The sequence below is a fragment of the Electrophorus electricus genome, chromosome 11 (genome assembly GCF_041902795.1).
Source record: "Electrophorus electricus isolate QZ-2024a chromosome 11, ASM4190279v1, whole genome shotgun sequence".
Lineage (NCBI taxonomy): Eukaryota > Metazoa > Chordata > Actinopteri > Gymnotiformes > Gymnotidae > Electrophorus > Electrophorus electricus.
Window position 1 is genome coordinate 4,772,501 of NC_137507.1, and position 14,392 is coordinate 4,786,892.

General features: G+C 40.7%; 1 protein-coding gene across 4 annotated transcripts in view; it reads right to left on the reverse strand.

The window, feature by feature from the left end:
• Window positions 1-2,655: 2,655 nt before the first annotated feature.
• mre11a (MRE11 homolog A, double strand break repair nuclease) overlaps window positions 2,656-14,392 on the reverse strand; it is a 52,028-nt gene continuing 40,291 nt past the window's right edge. For 2 of the 4 annotated variants that reach the window (XM_035528649.2, XM_035528651.2), the window contains 6 exons: window positions 14,169-14,370; window positions 13,542-13,625; window positions 9,084-9,145; window positions 5,167-5,231; window positions 4,652-4,742; window positions 2,656-4,444 (listed from right to left, as the gene is read on the reverse strand). In XM_035528649.2, the coding sequence (XP_035384542.2) occupies window positions 4,397-4,444; window positions 4,652-4,742; window positions 5,167-5,231; window positions 9,084-9,145; window positions 13,542-13,625; window positions 14,169-14,370 (552 nt within the window). In that variant the 3' untranslated portion in view covers window positions 2,656-4,396. The remainder of the gene's footprint in view (window positions 4,445-4,651; window positions 4,743-5,166; window positions 5,232-9,083; window positions 9,146-13,541; window positions 13,626-14,168; window positions 14,371-14,392) is intronic. The other 2 variants (XM_081722974.1, XM_081722975.1) reach the window with 2 other exon arrangements.

Consider the following 14,392-nt stretch of genomic DNA (forward strand, 5'->3'; position numbering starts at 1 on the left):
TAGGTTAGCGCACTGTGTAAATAAAGTTTTTTGGGTTGGCTCACTGGTGTGGATATGTAAACCGTATATCAACTGTATATGAAGGAGCAAATTCAAAGTCATACACACAAAGCAAAACAAACAAGATCAAAAAGCAGCAACACTATCAACAACAATCTCTTCTCCAAAGATCCTAAGCCGATCCTAAGAGGTAGAGGCAAAACCTGTAACACAGGGAAGACAGACACACAGGCGGACATAACGCTGCCCCCCTTAAGCGTGGACTTCTCCACAGAGATTCCATGTTAAGAAATACATCAACACTATAAAACATCAAATAAATCTAAACCCGGGATAGGGTGTCTGCTACCACATTCTCACTTCCTTTTTTGTGTAGAACATTCAAGTTAAACCCCTGTACAATGAGGGACCAGCGCATAATTTGGTGGCATGTTTGCCATATGCTAAGAAACACCAAAGGATTATGGTCAGTATATACTGTAATTGCCTGAGAACTGCAGCTGATATAGACTTCAAAATGCTGCAAGGCTAACAAGAGAGTAAGTGGCTCTTTTTCTATGTATGTGTGTGTGGTGTGTCTGTGCTTGGAACAGTCCTCCAGTCATAAACCTCTCCCTGGGTTGAGATGACGGTACTTGGATTTTTCAGCACATCTTTAAATCCTCATGTATGTCTGACGTTTGGGGAATGTAGTCCATGCAGTCAGCAATATCTTATGTTCTTTTAGCAGACTAACTCCACTTTTCAAACATTTAAAAGCGAGGTAAAGTGAACGTGCTATCTGTAATAATGTGAGACATTGCTGGCTTGTTAGCTAGTGCAAGCTCACTACAATAGCTCACTACCTGGCTAGTTTTGAAGGTCTAGCGGACTCCTCAATAGCGTGTCTTGTCGATTATAGGGCAAAGCTTCGAAATTTAAACGTGTACTTGAGTGTCTGCATGCCAATGTTTGTGAATTTGCTACCAACATTACACTTAAGTTATAAAACAGGTATGTGCATTTATGTACAATTTATGTGCATTTATCAGTGTCCAAATGTAAGTGTGATTAAGGAGACATTTTAAAACATACAATGTATTAGTCAGATGATTCTCGACTTTATAAAAGGCAAACAATTTTTTTTAAATCAGGGGGACAAGACAATGCAGCCAGAGGAGGGAGGTAAAAGAAATTAAGAGGTGAGATTTCAGACTGAAGCGCCCCAACTTTTGAGCCCGTAGAATTCTTTTTCCAAATAAATGTTAATTACAAAAATAGGAAAGACATCCAAAGTAGAATAAGCTCAATGACTTGACTATAGTGCAGAGTAGGTAATATAGTTATAGCATGCAGGCCAATCTCTCTGGCTGTGTCCTGTAGTTGCATTCTCCTGCCCCTTTTCACACTGGGCTAAATCATTAGGGGTAAAATGGGTTTACAAAATAAAAATGTCCTTGTCTTTCCCTTACTAGATTTCCGCTGTACAGGTTTCTATTATTATGACATTATACAAAGATAAGTCCATTTCATTAGCTATCCTTTGTTCAGTCCACATTTTTCTAGCCAGTTATTTACACATTCCACTGTCTTGCTCTCTATGGAATACCTTTGATTGATCTCAGAAGCCGGATGACCCATGCCATCATTTCTATTAAGGAAACGGGTAAGTACGTGTCCATTTACAGTAACACAAATGTCTTTAATGTTCTTCAGGTTTTGGTGTCCTGGTGATGGGTTAATCCAGCTAAATTTATTATACGTTCTCTCCAAAATGTGTTTATTTCATGCATTTTAAAAATGAGGAAAAACAGCCAAAAACTATACTTTTTAAAAATCCCTTGGATGAGACAGTACAGCTCCATGTTCACACAGGCAGACAGTTCGGCACAAAGTCATCAGTGCATTTATAGATCAGTACATATATGTAATGTCAAGTCTAGAGGAAATGGCCACTGGATCGTCTGATAGTTTCTATGATAAGGTTAATGAGGGTAAAACAGTACTGGGGCTTCTATTAGCAAAAGACAAAATGAGAGAGCTGGAATGTCTGAATTCATCACTTCAACAGAGAACACAACAGGGGGAATGCAGGTTGCTGTGAAATGTCTAAGACGTACACTGCAGAAAAAGATGAGAACCCATCAGACAAAGTTTGAAGAGGCAACAGAAATGGTAGTCCCACATGAAGTTCACAAAATGAAGATGCCCCATCTCCAAAAACCCTCTGTAGTAGAGCTGAAATGTATGTACCAAAGTCAGTACACCCGATATAGAGTTGAGAAATCAATTGGATCAAGAGAGACTGATGTGCTTCAACATCTTTAAAAAATTCTTCTTACTGCATGTCTTAACAGCACAAAAGACCCATATCCTGATCTGAACATGCAGGCACTTCAGATTGAGTTGGCCATGATTCCTTCAAAGTATTCATACAGTTCCTCTGCAGAGGCTGCTGAGAACCTGAGGAAGATGGCCACAGATGTTAGGGGTTGTTAAGACATGTTGAAGCCTTAGCAAGATTGCATGGTTGAACCTACCACCTCAGCTGAAGCTGAGACGTTTTAGTGCCCCTAGAAGGTTAAAAGCATGGCTGTTTTTTTTAGCCAATTTACAGCAGGCAGCATATGCCTGCAGTAAACTGGCTTATTTAACATAAAACAGTACATCATAAACTATGTTTTATAAACATTGTTTATTTAACAAACACTACATGCAGTTTTATTTAACATAAAACACTCCTCATATGATGTTAGGTTGGATTGGACCCCCTGCAAAATTTAAACGAAACCTATGCAGTCTTGGCAAAACATACATTAGCTACAACATGCCTTTCAATCTGGAATAAAATGTTTATAAATCATCTTCACTGTAACTGATTAACTCAAAATATAAAAGAATTGACTACAAATGCTATGCTTTAAAATGAAGCTGAACGGGACGTGAAATCAACTCTGACATTTGATGGAAATTAAAAGTGGTTTTCACTTACGTTAGAACATTTTCTTACATTCACATGAAGCTGAAAGGGCTGGCGTCCTCGCGCTTCCAGACTACGCTTTTTGGCAAACTGCAGGACCGCGAAGGCCAGAAATCTATCACAGCTGTGTTTAGATCAAATGGCCAAGGATTCCACCAAATGCACAAGGTAAAATTCTATTTAAAATGGACCAATCCGTCGGCTAGACAATACCAGCTAAGTCTACGGAGTTTTTTTTAATAATAAAAAAATCCATTTCGTTTGGTTTCGGCGTTCTTGCATTTTTTAAATTGAAATTCGCGATTCCGAAGTTGTACATGGTGCAAAATGCTCCCAAAGCTTCCACGAGACAGACAGCCGAAATTGATTTCAGAAAAATACCGCTGTCTTCAAGAACGATGCGATTATTCCCGCCCTGTGGTAAAAGTGTATTTTGTATCTCACCCATGACTCCTGCTCCGCGTTTATTTTTATTGATGTGTGTAGAAATGCGTGTCGGATTATGAAATTGTTATTTCCCAGGAGTGCATCGCATATTCCAATTAGAAAAAAGGTTGAGTATGGACAACTTCTGTCTGGGTTGAAGTACCGCTGAAATGTGAAAACTCAATGTTTCCGGGTGTCAGGAACTTGGTAAAACCCGAAAGGAAGCTCTTAAACATTTTAAGGGGGTTTGCACATCTAATGACGTGAACAGTGTGGAAAAGTGACATTTCGCCCACAGTGCGCACAAACACACAGATTCCCAGTTTGCAGAATGTGAATGAGCCGCACGTAAATTCCTGCAGCGCTCCGCCGGATTACTTCGTTAAAAGCCTGAAGAAAAGTCCACAGGCGGAGCCGACATCTAACGGACTCGGTGTACTGAAAGGATAACGAACCCAAAGCAAAGCACAAGGGAGACACGAGGCAAAAAAGAAATTTGGAAAATAATTTACTGAGCTCTCAGGCGAAGGAAGCTCCATATGGAGAGATTTGCTGAGCCCGGCTGTCTAAAGGTTAGACAACACCTGAAGATCACAATCAGGACGAACCGAACACGCCGCAAAAAGGCATTAGGGAGCAAAAACGCTTCCATCGTCAGAGACATATCCTCATTGTAGAGCCATAAAATCTTACACTGAACACGTTATTATGGAAAGTTTGATACTCTTAGTAGGAAAACAAGAAAAACAGGACTGAATTCAAAGTGAAGTTTCTGAAGCCTCCAACTCCGCAGCGATCACAAAGAGACTGATGGGAGAACATCTCTCTGATCTGCCACTAGGTAAACCTGGACAGCTAGAGGCTTAACAGATCTCGTTTCAGTTTTCAATTTTAACTAAGACAGGCAGGAAGTTACTACAGTTAAGCTACTTCTCAGTCTGATGTGTTGAAGTTCGGGTGTTGCAACAACAAAATGAAGTCAGAGGGGAGTGTTGTGAGGGCTTTGTCAAGTTATCTTTTGCCATGCCGACTTGAACTTTTGAATGGGTCAAACTCATCCTGAAAGAGATAAAAAAAAGAGGGGACACAGGATGAGGAAGAGGACAGAAACAGAGACACAAAGAGAGACCGTAATGGAGACAAGGTGATAGAGGGAGAGAAACAGAAAAACATTAAAAAGCAAAATGTTCTTGAGATTCTTTAAACATTCACAAGAACGTTATTAAGAAAGTGAAACACTACATGTATGTGTGTACAAGCCTTTACCTCATCATCATCATCATCATAGCAAACTCCTTTATATGACTGACTCTGACCCTGGGAGCTGTTCCTACTGGTGGAAGGGACAGAGGAGACTCTACAACAGGTCACAGACAGAGAATAAGGGGTTTTTGGCTACATTTTTAGAATCAAGATTTAACAAATGCCTCATTTCAAGTCTGTAAATGATTTATCCTCCTGAAATGATAATCATAAAATGATAAGCCCCAGGCTACCTGCAGCACATGGTACAGATAACTTTTTTTTTTTTGGCACACATCAACTTAAGTACTAAAGGGCAAAGCAAGCTAAGCTTCTTAGATCTATGATATACTCTGGATGACAAGAATAAAGATGTAAGCAGAAGTAGGATTAAGCCATAGTGAAACGTGTGCAAATCTGTTGACATTTTCATTTATGTAAAAATGCATGCGTGCGTACACACACGTACACACACACCCACACCCACACACACACACACACACACACACACACACACACACACACACACACTCCCTTACTTTTGTGCAGGCTTGGGGTTAAAAAAGGACACATCATCTCCTGAGTCACTGTCCTCTATATTTACCTGGAGAGACAACAAAGGAGAATGAAATAATGGCTATGGGAGAGATGGGCAAGGTCCAACGAGAGAACCACCAAAGCACCATCATTTCAGAAGCCATCAGGTCCACTCTGCTCCCTGTTTCTTCACTCTGCTTTTTCTGCCCCTCTCTATGGGTATCTGGGATCTATGAAAAGCTGTCTTTAGAAGAGGTGCCCAAGGATTTATTAGCACACTATCTGAGCAGGAGCCAACCTGAAATGTAATGAATCCAAAAACAGTGCTGATTGGTTCACTTGGCCACAGGGAACGGTTACTGCTCTGAGAGAATGAAGCTGCCAGGAGCCTGACCTGCTCTCAAGCTTATAACATTTAATGTTCTACTGTTCTCCATCAAGGATAGGTGATGGGGTGGGAGGGGGTTTCACATTTCTATTTATAAAGATAATGGATAATGGCAGTTCTCCCAAAACAGTGTATTTTCATTAATATGCTCATAAAAATGCTCACATTTTCCAAGTGTATAGCAATTTTTTAATAAAAAAAAAAAAAACCAATTCATATTCATTGCTTAGTTAAGGACAGACACACGTATTAAGAACTTGACTTTCGTCCCTGTAGCAAAGAAGTCTGAAGTGCCTTTAAAATTATCCAGTTGCACTAACCTCCACTGCAATGTGCAATGTGCTTTGAAACGCTGAATTAGATTACAAGCATCATTTCAATTGCAAATGGACCCCCTCCACTTTGTGTACTGCCAAAGCAGTCTATAGAAGATGCCATATGCCTTGTGCTTCATAACATTTGGGCATATCTGGACAATAAAAACTATTATGCAAGGCTATTGTGCACCATGCTATTATAGGGCAGGGTTCTATACTGATGTCCCATTCTTAACACTAAACTCTTGGTAGCAACATTTATGGCATTTAGCTGATGCTTTTATCCAAAGTGACTTACAATTATGACTTTTTGAGCAATTGAGGGTTAATCACTTAACCACTGAGCTACCACTGCCTATCATAATGTAGTCCACTCTGCTTTATTCTTCATTCACGTGGGACTGCATGGCCAGACACAGCTCCAAATCCAGTCAAGTATGCTGATTACACCACAATTGTTTGCTCTATCTTTACCATGCACACTGTCTCAGTGAGGCAGCCCAACTGCTGAATCCTGTCACCCTGGTGAAGGACCCCAGTCACCCTGCTCACACACTGCTCTCTCATCTTCTACCTGGGAAATGGTACAGTAGTCCCCAAGCCATCAGACTGCACAATATGTACCAATTCACTTCACAAAAAACTAACTTATAATAAATTAAGTGGACATTAGTGCACTTTCTCTGTCAGTGTACTGTTAGATCATACAAACAAAATGCAAGCTGGAATTTTATTGTACTTTGTGCATATGAATATGAAGAGCTTTTACTGATTTATTATGCATAATGAGCTACTAATGAGTCACTCATTACATATAAACATATAAATGATTGTTTATAGTACTAAGTTGTCATTCATTACATATAATCCTCAAATTCAATATGTTGTTGACTTATAAGGGACTGTTATTGATCATATCCATAAACTGTCACAAGTATTTTTGTCGAGGACATTATTTCATGACCTGCTGTAATTACCACATGCCTGCATGCCTTTAACTTGCACCCTCATGAAAATAACAGACTGTGTGGTGTTTCAGATGTTTAGCTTGACACTGCTTGGTCGTCATCTGTTCAGTAACACACGCATGCTCATAAAGGATGCACTATACATAATGGTAAAGCATAAAGCATCATGATAAAGCAATTTATACTGTCATGAAAATAACATGTTCCAATGCCATGCCTAAAATTTATTGATGGCGTTTGCAAGCACATGAAAAGAGGACCCCCAATGTAGTTTCAGGTATCACTTGCACAAGACCTTTTTTTTTTTTTTTTTTTTTTTTTTTTTTTAACAGCTATGAAGACAACAGGCAGTGCAATTTTATCATCTCCAACAAACACATGCACCTGCTACGCCAACCACCCAAGCTTTCACACCCAGCAGCATCCCATGGTTTCCACAACAGCTGTTTGCTGAGCAGCACATGAATAGTGTTGCCATGCCGACCCGTATCTCCTGGATACAGCGTCACAGAACGCCGTTTATATGATGGTGGATTAAACGAGGATGCGGCCGTACTGCAAACCCCACTGATCCCTCCATGTTCCCTTGGTGTCCCCTGATTTGAGCCTGCATCTAAAGGTAGTAGTAACTCAAGCCACAATCTCTTTCCAGTCCCTTGAAGAAACCAGTTTATCTGTGTGGAGGTTTCAGTGTTTCCCTCAGTTTGCCCCCAGAAGTGCTCATCTCCTTGTTGTTAATCCTTCAGGATGACACTTATTTCACGCAGGACCCCGTGTCTGAGCACATCTCAGGTTTGTTTTGTCTCAGCTGTTGCTACGGAGAGGGAGTTGGGTAGAAGCGTGGTTTTCTGCTCAGACTGCTATGTGTGTGTGTGTGTATATGAAACTATGCCCGCATTTAGGTAAGTGCAGGTCAGACCTAGCTACCCTTTTCAAGGGGTGTTTATCCTGAAGGTTCCCATATTTTTTCAAACAGTGAGCTTCACTGTTTAAAACCTTTTGCTAAATAAACATATGGAACCACATTTTTTGATAAATAAGACTACCTTTATTTCTAAGATCAGAGGACATTCAGAAGCTATCTGAAGAGAAATCCTGATAGTTCCAAAACATTTCACACCCTTTTCCTCATAACTGTATGTTTGTGTATGTACATGCATGTGTACATGTGCATTTAGTGAGTACGCAGCATGTTTTCCTAGTCAAGGCATTGAACCATTCTAATGTACAAGCTTTGATAATCCGGGCTCCATCTGCAGACTGAGGTTGCCGATATTATAGTGTAGAGGGTTCTATGACTCACGACACCGCCATTGCTTCAGGTTAAGCAGCAACAAGGCATTTGCCCACCAAACACAAATCACCTTTATTTCACAACACTTGAGTGGTATAGGCAGAGGAAGCTGACAAGTCTCTTTGCACTTTTTATTTCATCTGTAACCTAAACACTAAAAAACTCACTCACTCGACTATACGCTTGTCTATGACAGAAACCTGTGGCAAATTTGTACATGCTTCACAAATGACTCCAAGCTGTCACATGGTACTCAGCCAAACACCCAGACTAGTATTTGCACAGTATTCTAGGGGATCACTTGAAATGCCCCCAAGGTACAGCTGCCAGGATTACAAGACTACAGTTGTGATTCCTGAGCAAATAAAACAAATTGCCAAGCAAATATAATGCAGTTAATGTCAAGCTAAATAATTTCCGTTTCTCTGCAGGGGCAGCTCTATATGACATTGCCAGCAGTCAAGCCAGATGATAACAGACTGAATGAAGCTAAATTAAAATTTGGTTTTAATAAATCTGGTGTTCAGTATTGAGCCCCACATTTATTTGTATAAATCTGCTCTGGGGGGGATGAGCTGCCCAGTCGCCAAGCTTGGATTAGCTGGGCAGTGTTGCTGTTTTCAGGAATGTCTGCAGGGGGTATGCAGAAGTAGCCTGACATTAGCTCAGGAGGGGCACTTCATATGTAGGAAAAGTCTTTTGCATTTTGAACACAGTCAGCACCTACCTGCTGTTCGTAATGGTGCAAAGATGTTTGAAACATCTTGCTTGAGTTCCAGATTCTGATGTGTCTGTGGTCTTGTCATGTTTGTCGTGTTTGGGGGTGAACTTAGGTTGAGTTCGTGTTTGTGGGGGGGTGGTTAATGAGGCTTTCTGTATTCTGTGTGCATGAGAGAACAAGGTTAAACTAGGTATGTGTGTGGTGGGGGGCAGGGGGTCGCGGTGTGTGTACCTCTTTAGCGTAGGACTTTGGGGCAGAGCTGCGTGACGGCCTTGCAGCTGGAGCCTGGAAGGCTGTGGAAAAAATTGAAAACAAATAAACCAAAAACAAAAACAACCCTTAAAAGTTTAACAACTGTTTCTTTAGCACTCAAAGCACATGTCTCGGTGGCATTTGAACAGATGCACACAAATTTCTGTGTGAGGTACAAAAATATTTTTTTTAAAAAGGTTCCATGCATGCTCTTTAGGGTAGCTTTGTTCTCATTCATAGCATTTGGCAAATGCTCTTATCCTGAGCGACTTGCTTAAATGCTTTGTCACTTAGAAGGATATAATTAATCCCGATGGCATGTACCTGTAGAACTTGGACTAAGGATTGTTTTAATATAAAATAATTAATTAAGTGCACTCATAATTGATCATTTGAGGGTTCACTGAAAAAGTATGTCTTGAGTGCTTGGTGACAAGAGGAGCTTTTGTTCTATGTTTGAAGACAGCAAGGGAGAGACTGCTGCACCACCTGGGTACCAGTAAAGAGAAGAGTCTTGATGCCTGTCCTCCCTTAAGAGGAGCTTGAATACGAGTGTTTTAGCTATCTGGATCTGTTTCAAGGACCTAATGGTACATGGGGGAGACCTGACCAGATGCTGTACTCCATGAACAACCAGCTGGAAAATGTGAGGAGACCAGAGGAAAGGGGTACAAAGCAGCGTATTCTGCTCTCAGATGATAAGGTAGGCAGAGGTTACAGAGGGGAAGATTGTCACAGGGCATTGTGCCCTGTTTGAATGTAGTCATTGGGTCAGGCTGACCAAGGGCTGGATTTATTCAGGCCACATTGTCAAACATAAACAATAAATAAATCTAAATATTATAGATATAAATAAATAAGTCTACAAACAGGAAATGAAATTAAACTGGAAGCTCCACTCCACCTGGCAAGCTTTTTTCAATTTTACAAAGGCTTTGCAATTTTACAAAGATAATTTAACTATAGAACTTTATTGCCAAAAAGTTGTACTTGCTTACAAACTTTATTCATATTGTGGGATTAGTTTGCCATCCGGTATCAATCTGAGGAGATTGTTCCCCTTTTGAGTCTTGGTGCCTCAAGAGTGCTTTCTTTCTTTCTCTTAAGGACATTCTCCTTATAACTGTTGTCTTTGTAAAGCGGTTTTCTCAAAAACTGGTGTATGACAACACATGTTGTAAAAAGTGCTATAAAAATAAATTTGCATTTCAATTTGAATTTGTCCTAGGTTCATTATATCTCACCAGTTCCTTTTATGAATAATGGTGTTTCTCTTAACTATAAATGTGGTTCTGCAAAGATTTATTCTTGGAACCATATTGCTTATGTAGTTCTCTAGGAGCATACCTGACATTTACGTAATTGTTCCTTGATTTTCTATATTCAGGTGTATAAACACCTGTGGTCTATTGGTACTCAGGGTGGAATAGCTGATGCTTTATTGACTGCATCAGCTTCTGCTGGGCATTCAACACCTGCATGCAAATTACACATTTTTCACAATGGTCAGTTTCAGAAGATCTGCTTATTTTGCAAAATAGACAGCTCCTCTCAGAAAAATACTAATTGACCAATCCTGGGGGCATTTTATACGTTTATGCAATTAGCATTACTGCAGCCCATCTTTTGCCAGGCACAACTTTCCAGCTACCCAGTGCTCTTATGGTTAAAATCTCACCATAAAAAGCTTATTAAAAGCTTTTTTTTTTGACCATTCAGGTAAATTTAGTTTGTACAGCACTTTTTGCAACACAGAAATAAACCATTTATTTCAAAGATCCTAGAAAAATCTGTAGCTCAGCAGCTAAGCTCATACCCGAATCAGAACCAGATACGTGAAGTCCCTCAGTCAGGGTTCAGGCCTCATCACAGTACAGAGACAGCACTGATTAAAGTACTTAACCCTGGTCAAAAGCCAGCAACAGGTCATTATGTCTCTTTCACATTTTGCTTGGTCTGAGTGCAGCATTTGACACTATAGATCACAACATTTTACTAGGTAGACCCAAAAATGTTGTTGGGATTACGGGAACAGCCCTTTCCTGGTTTGAATCTTATCTAGCCGGTTGCTGCCAGTTTGTTAACATAAATGGAGACTTCTCAGCATACAAGGTTAGCTTGTGCAACCTATGTTGTCCCACAAGGATCTGTTCTAGGGCCTCTGGTTTTTTCTTTATATATGCTACCTCTAGGTGATGATATATGTAATCACTATGCTAGTTTCCGCTGGTACGCTGATGATACTCAGCTATATGCCTCAGCCAAACCAGAGGACATATATAAGCTTTGTATTATTGGGGAATGCATAAAGGATGTCAGACACTGGATACTGAGAAACTTTCTCTCACTTAATCCTGACAAAACAGAGGTGCTTCTATTAGACCCACAGACAGCTAGGACCACACTCTCTAAATACATAATGAAGCTCAGTGGTCTCACAATCACCTCTTCTGTAACAGTTAGATCTTGGAGCAATTATGGATCCGTGTATCGTTCGAAGCTCATGTAAATAATATTTCTAGGACCACCTTTTTCCACCTCAGTAACATTGCAAGGAATAGGAACACACACTCCTTAAATAATGCAGAAAAGCTCGTCCATACATTTATCACTTCAAGATTGAACTACTGTAATGCCTTACTATCTGGCTGTACCACTAAGTGCATAAACAAGCTCCAGCTTAGCTACTTTATATTGACTCGCAGTAAAATTTTTGTATTGATTATAAAATACTTTTAATGACCTACAAAGCACTAAGTAGTCTTGCCCCACAGTAACAGAGAATTCCTAGTGCATTATGACCCACCACGTCTGCTTAGATAAAAAAAAAACAAAAAAACGCAGGCTTTTTACTAGTATCAAGAATAAGAAAATCTACCGCAGGGGGAAGAGCCTCTTCCTATAAAGTTCCCACACCATGGAATAACTGTCCTGTAAATGTTCGAGCGACAGACACAATCTCAATATTTAAGGCTAGGCTGAAATCTGTACAGTCAGGCATTTTATTAACTTCTTCCCATCTTAGGTAAAGGTGTAGATCTGGGGGTCCATGGGCACTGAGTTATGGTAAACTGGGATGTTATGATGATGTCACTTCACCTCTCTTTTGTCATTCAAGATTGTTGACTACGACCAGCGGAGTGCTGATGTTCCAGGGTGCCCCTTATGCCTGCGTTTCCTTATGGCTCTATAAGGAAGATTGGACTTTTAGCTGTACTGCCATAGCTAGATCTGCTGGAGTCTGGTTTTGCACATTATAGTTTCCTAATTTACACACACACACGTACCTGTACATGCCTAATAATCTATTCTCTCTTTCTGTCGAGGTACACCTACCCCCGATGTTATGATGTTACTGAGCCTCAACTCCTCTCAACTGCCATGGCTACTCCTAGCACCCCCTGATGTCCCCTGCCTTAGCTCACCCAGCCAACTACTTCTCCATTACCCTTGATGGACGTTTTCATGCAGGATGGGTTTCGGACACACACACAGACACACACACAGACACACACACACAGACAGACACAGACACACACAGACACAGACACACACAGACACAGACACACACAGACACACACACACACAGACACACACACACAGACACACACACACAGACACACACACACAGACACACACACACAGACACACACACACAGACACACACACACAGACACACAGACACCATCGAGACCGGACTGGGACTTCTAGAAAACTGGACTAGACCTGAATTGCTCATTGAAGTCTTATTATTGTCTATATTGTTAATACTGTGGTGACCGTTGTCGGCCAGAGGAGGTTGGGCCCCCCCTTTGCGTCTTGGTTCCTCTCAAGATTCCTTCCTCATGCTCTAGGGAGTTTTTCCTTGCTAATGTCACCCTTGGCTTGCTTACTGGGGGCTCAGACATATGTAAAGCTGCTTTGTGACAATATGTGCTGTAAAAAGTGCTATATAAATAAATAAGACTTTGATATTATTTGGGCACTGGTAGTGGCATGGCACAATGATGCACAGGTATGTCAGAGCAGTGATGTAGCTGCATTTTCTAACAATACTTGACCAGATATTATTTTGGTTGGTGAAGCATTGTCAACCCAGCAGTGACACTGACATGGTAATACATGTTGAGGTGGTACAAGATTATCAGTCACAGCAGAGTTGCTGGGGTTTTTATACATCTGCCTCACTGCTGGGCTGATAGATGAGAATGAAGGGCTATAGGATGAGAAAAACTTTAAATACCACTGAACCTAAATTCTTTTTTCTAGTAAATACAATTGTAAGTAATTACAATTATTATTATTTTAATTATTATAGCTAATGTAGTGTATGAAATGTAGTGTATGAAGCCCTCTATGGAAATACTCTGATTTGACTGAAAGACAGCAGATTCTGCTCTGTGTGTGTGTGTGTGTGTGAGACCGAGAGAGACTCACCCTCCTTTATAGACTTTGTTTTAACAGGACTTGACAAGAGCGCTTTCTTTCCCCGACCTCTCTGGCCTGACTGGGAACCAGTACCTAGAGGGTTAAGAACAAAACCACAACTAAACGCTGTGAATCTGCATCATATTCATTTCCACTAGAATGCCTCTGTATGCCTCATAAATTAGAACAAGCCTAGGCCATAATGATTATTCAAAATGATTTATAAATCTAGTCCCATCAAGGTTTGGTACTCCAAGCCTAGCACATAAAAATGAATAAACCCACTTTATAATGACTAATAAAAATGTACAGAATTAAAAAAACAGACTCGTCAAGTGTTCTTTATTTATAGCAGCTTTGTGAGACTCCATGACAAATCCACTTTTTAGATCCTGCAGTTCCTGCTGAAAGCATCTAAAATCTGCAGCAGGTACAGCAACCACCCACCTCTGCGAATCCCCTGTAGTCAGACCAGGCTACTTAAGGGCTATACAGCTTGACTAGACTACTTAATGGCTATACAGCAATAAAGGAGAACACTGGAGGGGAAAAAAAAAACGTTTTTTTTTAGCGTGTGAATGGTCACTTCCTCCAAGATCACCCCCCCCCCCCCCAAAAAAAAAGTGTGTGTGAGACCTCTTGCTCTTCCTCTTGTTGTTGTGTTTTGGCCTCTTCCCCCTCTGGCTCTAGAGCCACGCCCCCTTCCACGAACTGGTGGTTCTGAGATGGAGTCTTCATCTGACTCCATGGCAACATCAACAGGCTCATCTGACAGGTTGAAGTCATCGTCCCTTATGTTATCAGGCCGGTCCCTGTGGGCTTTCGCGCGGTTAATAGCCTAAACAAACCATATAACACTT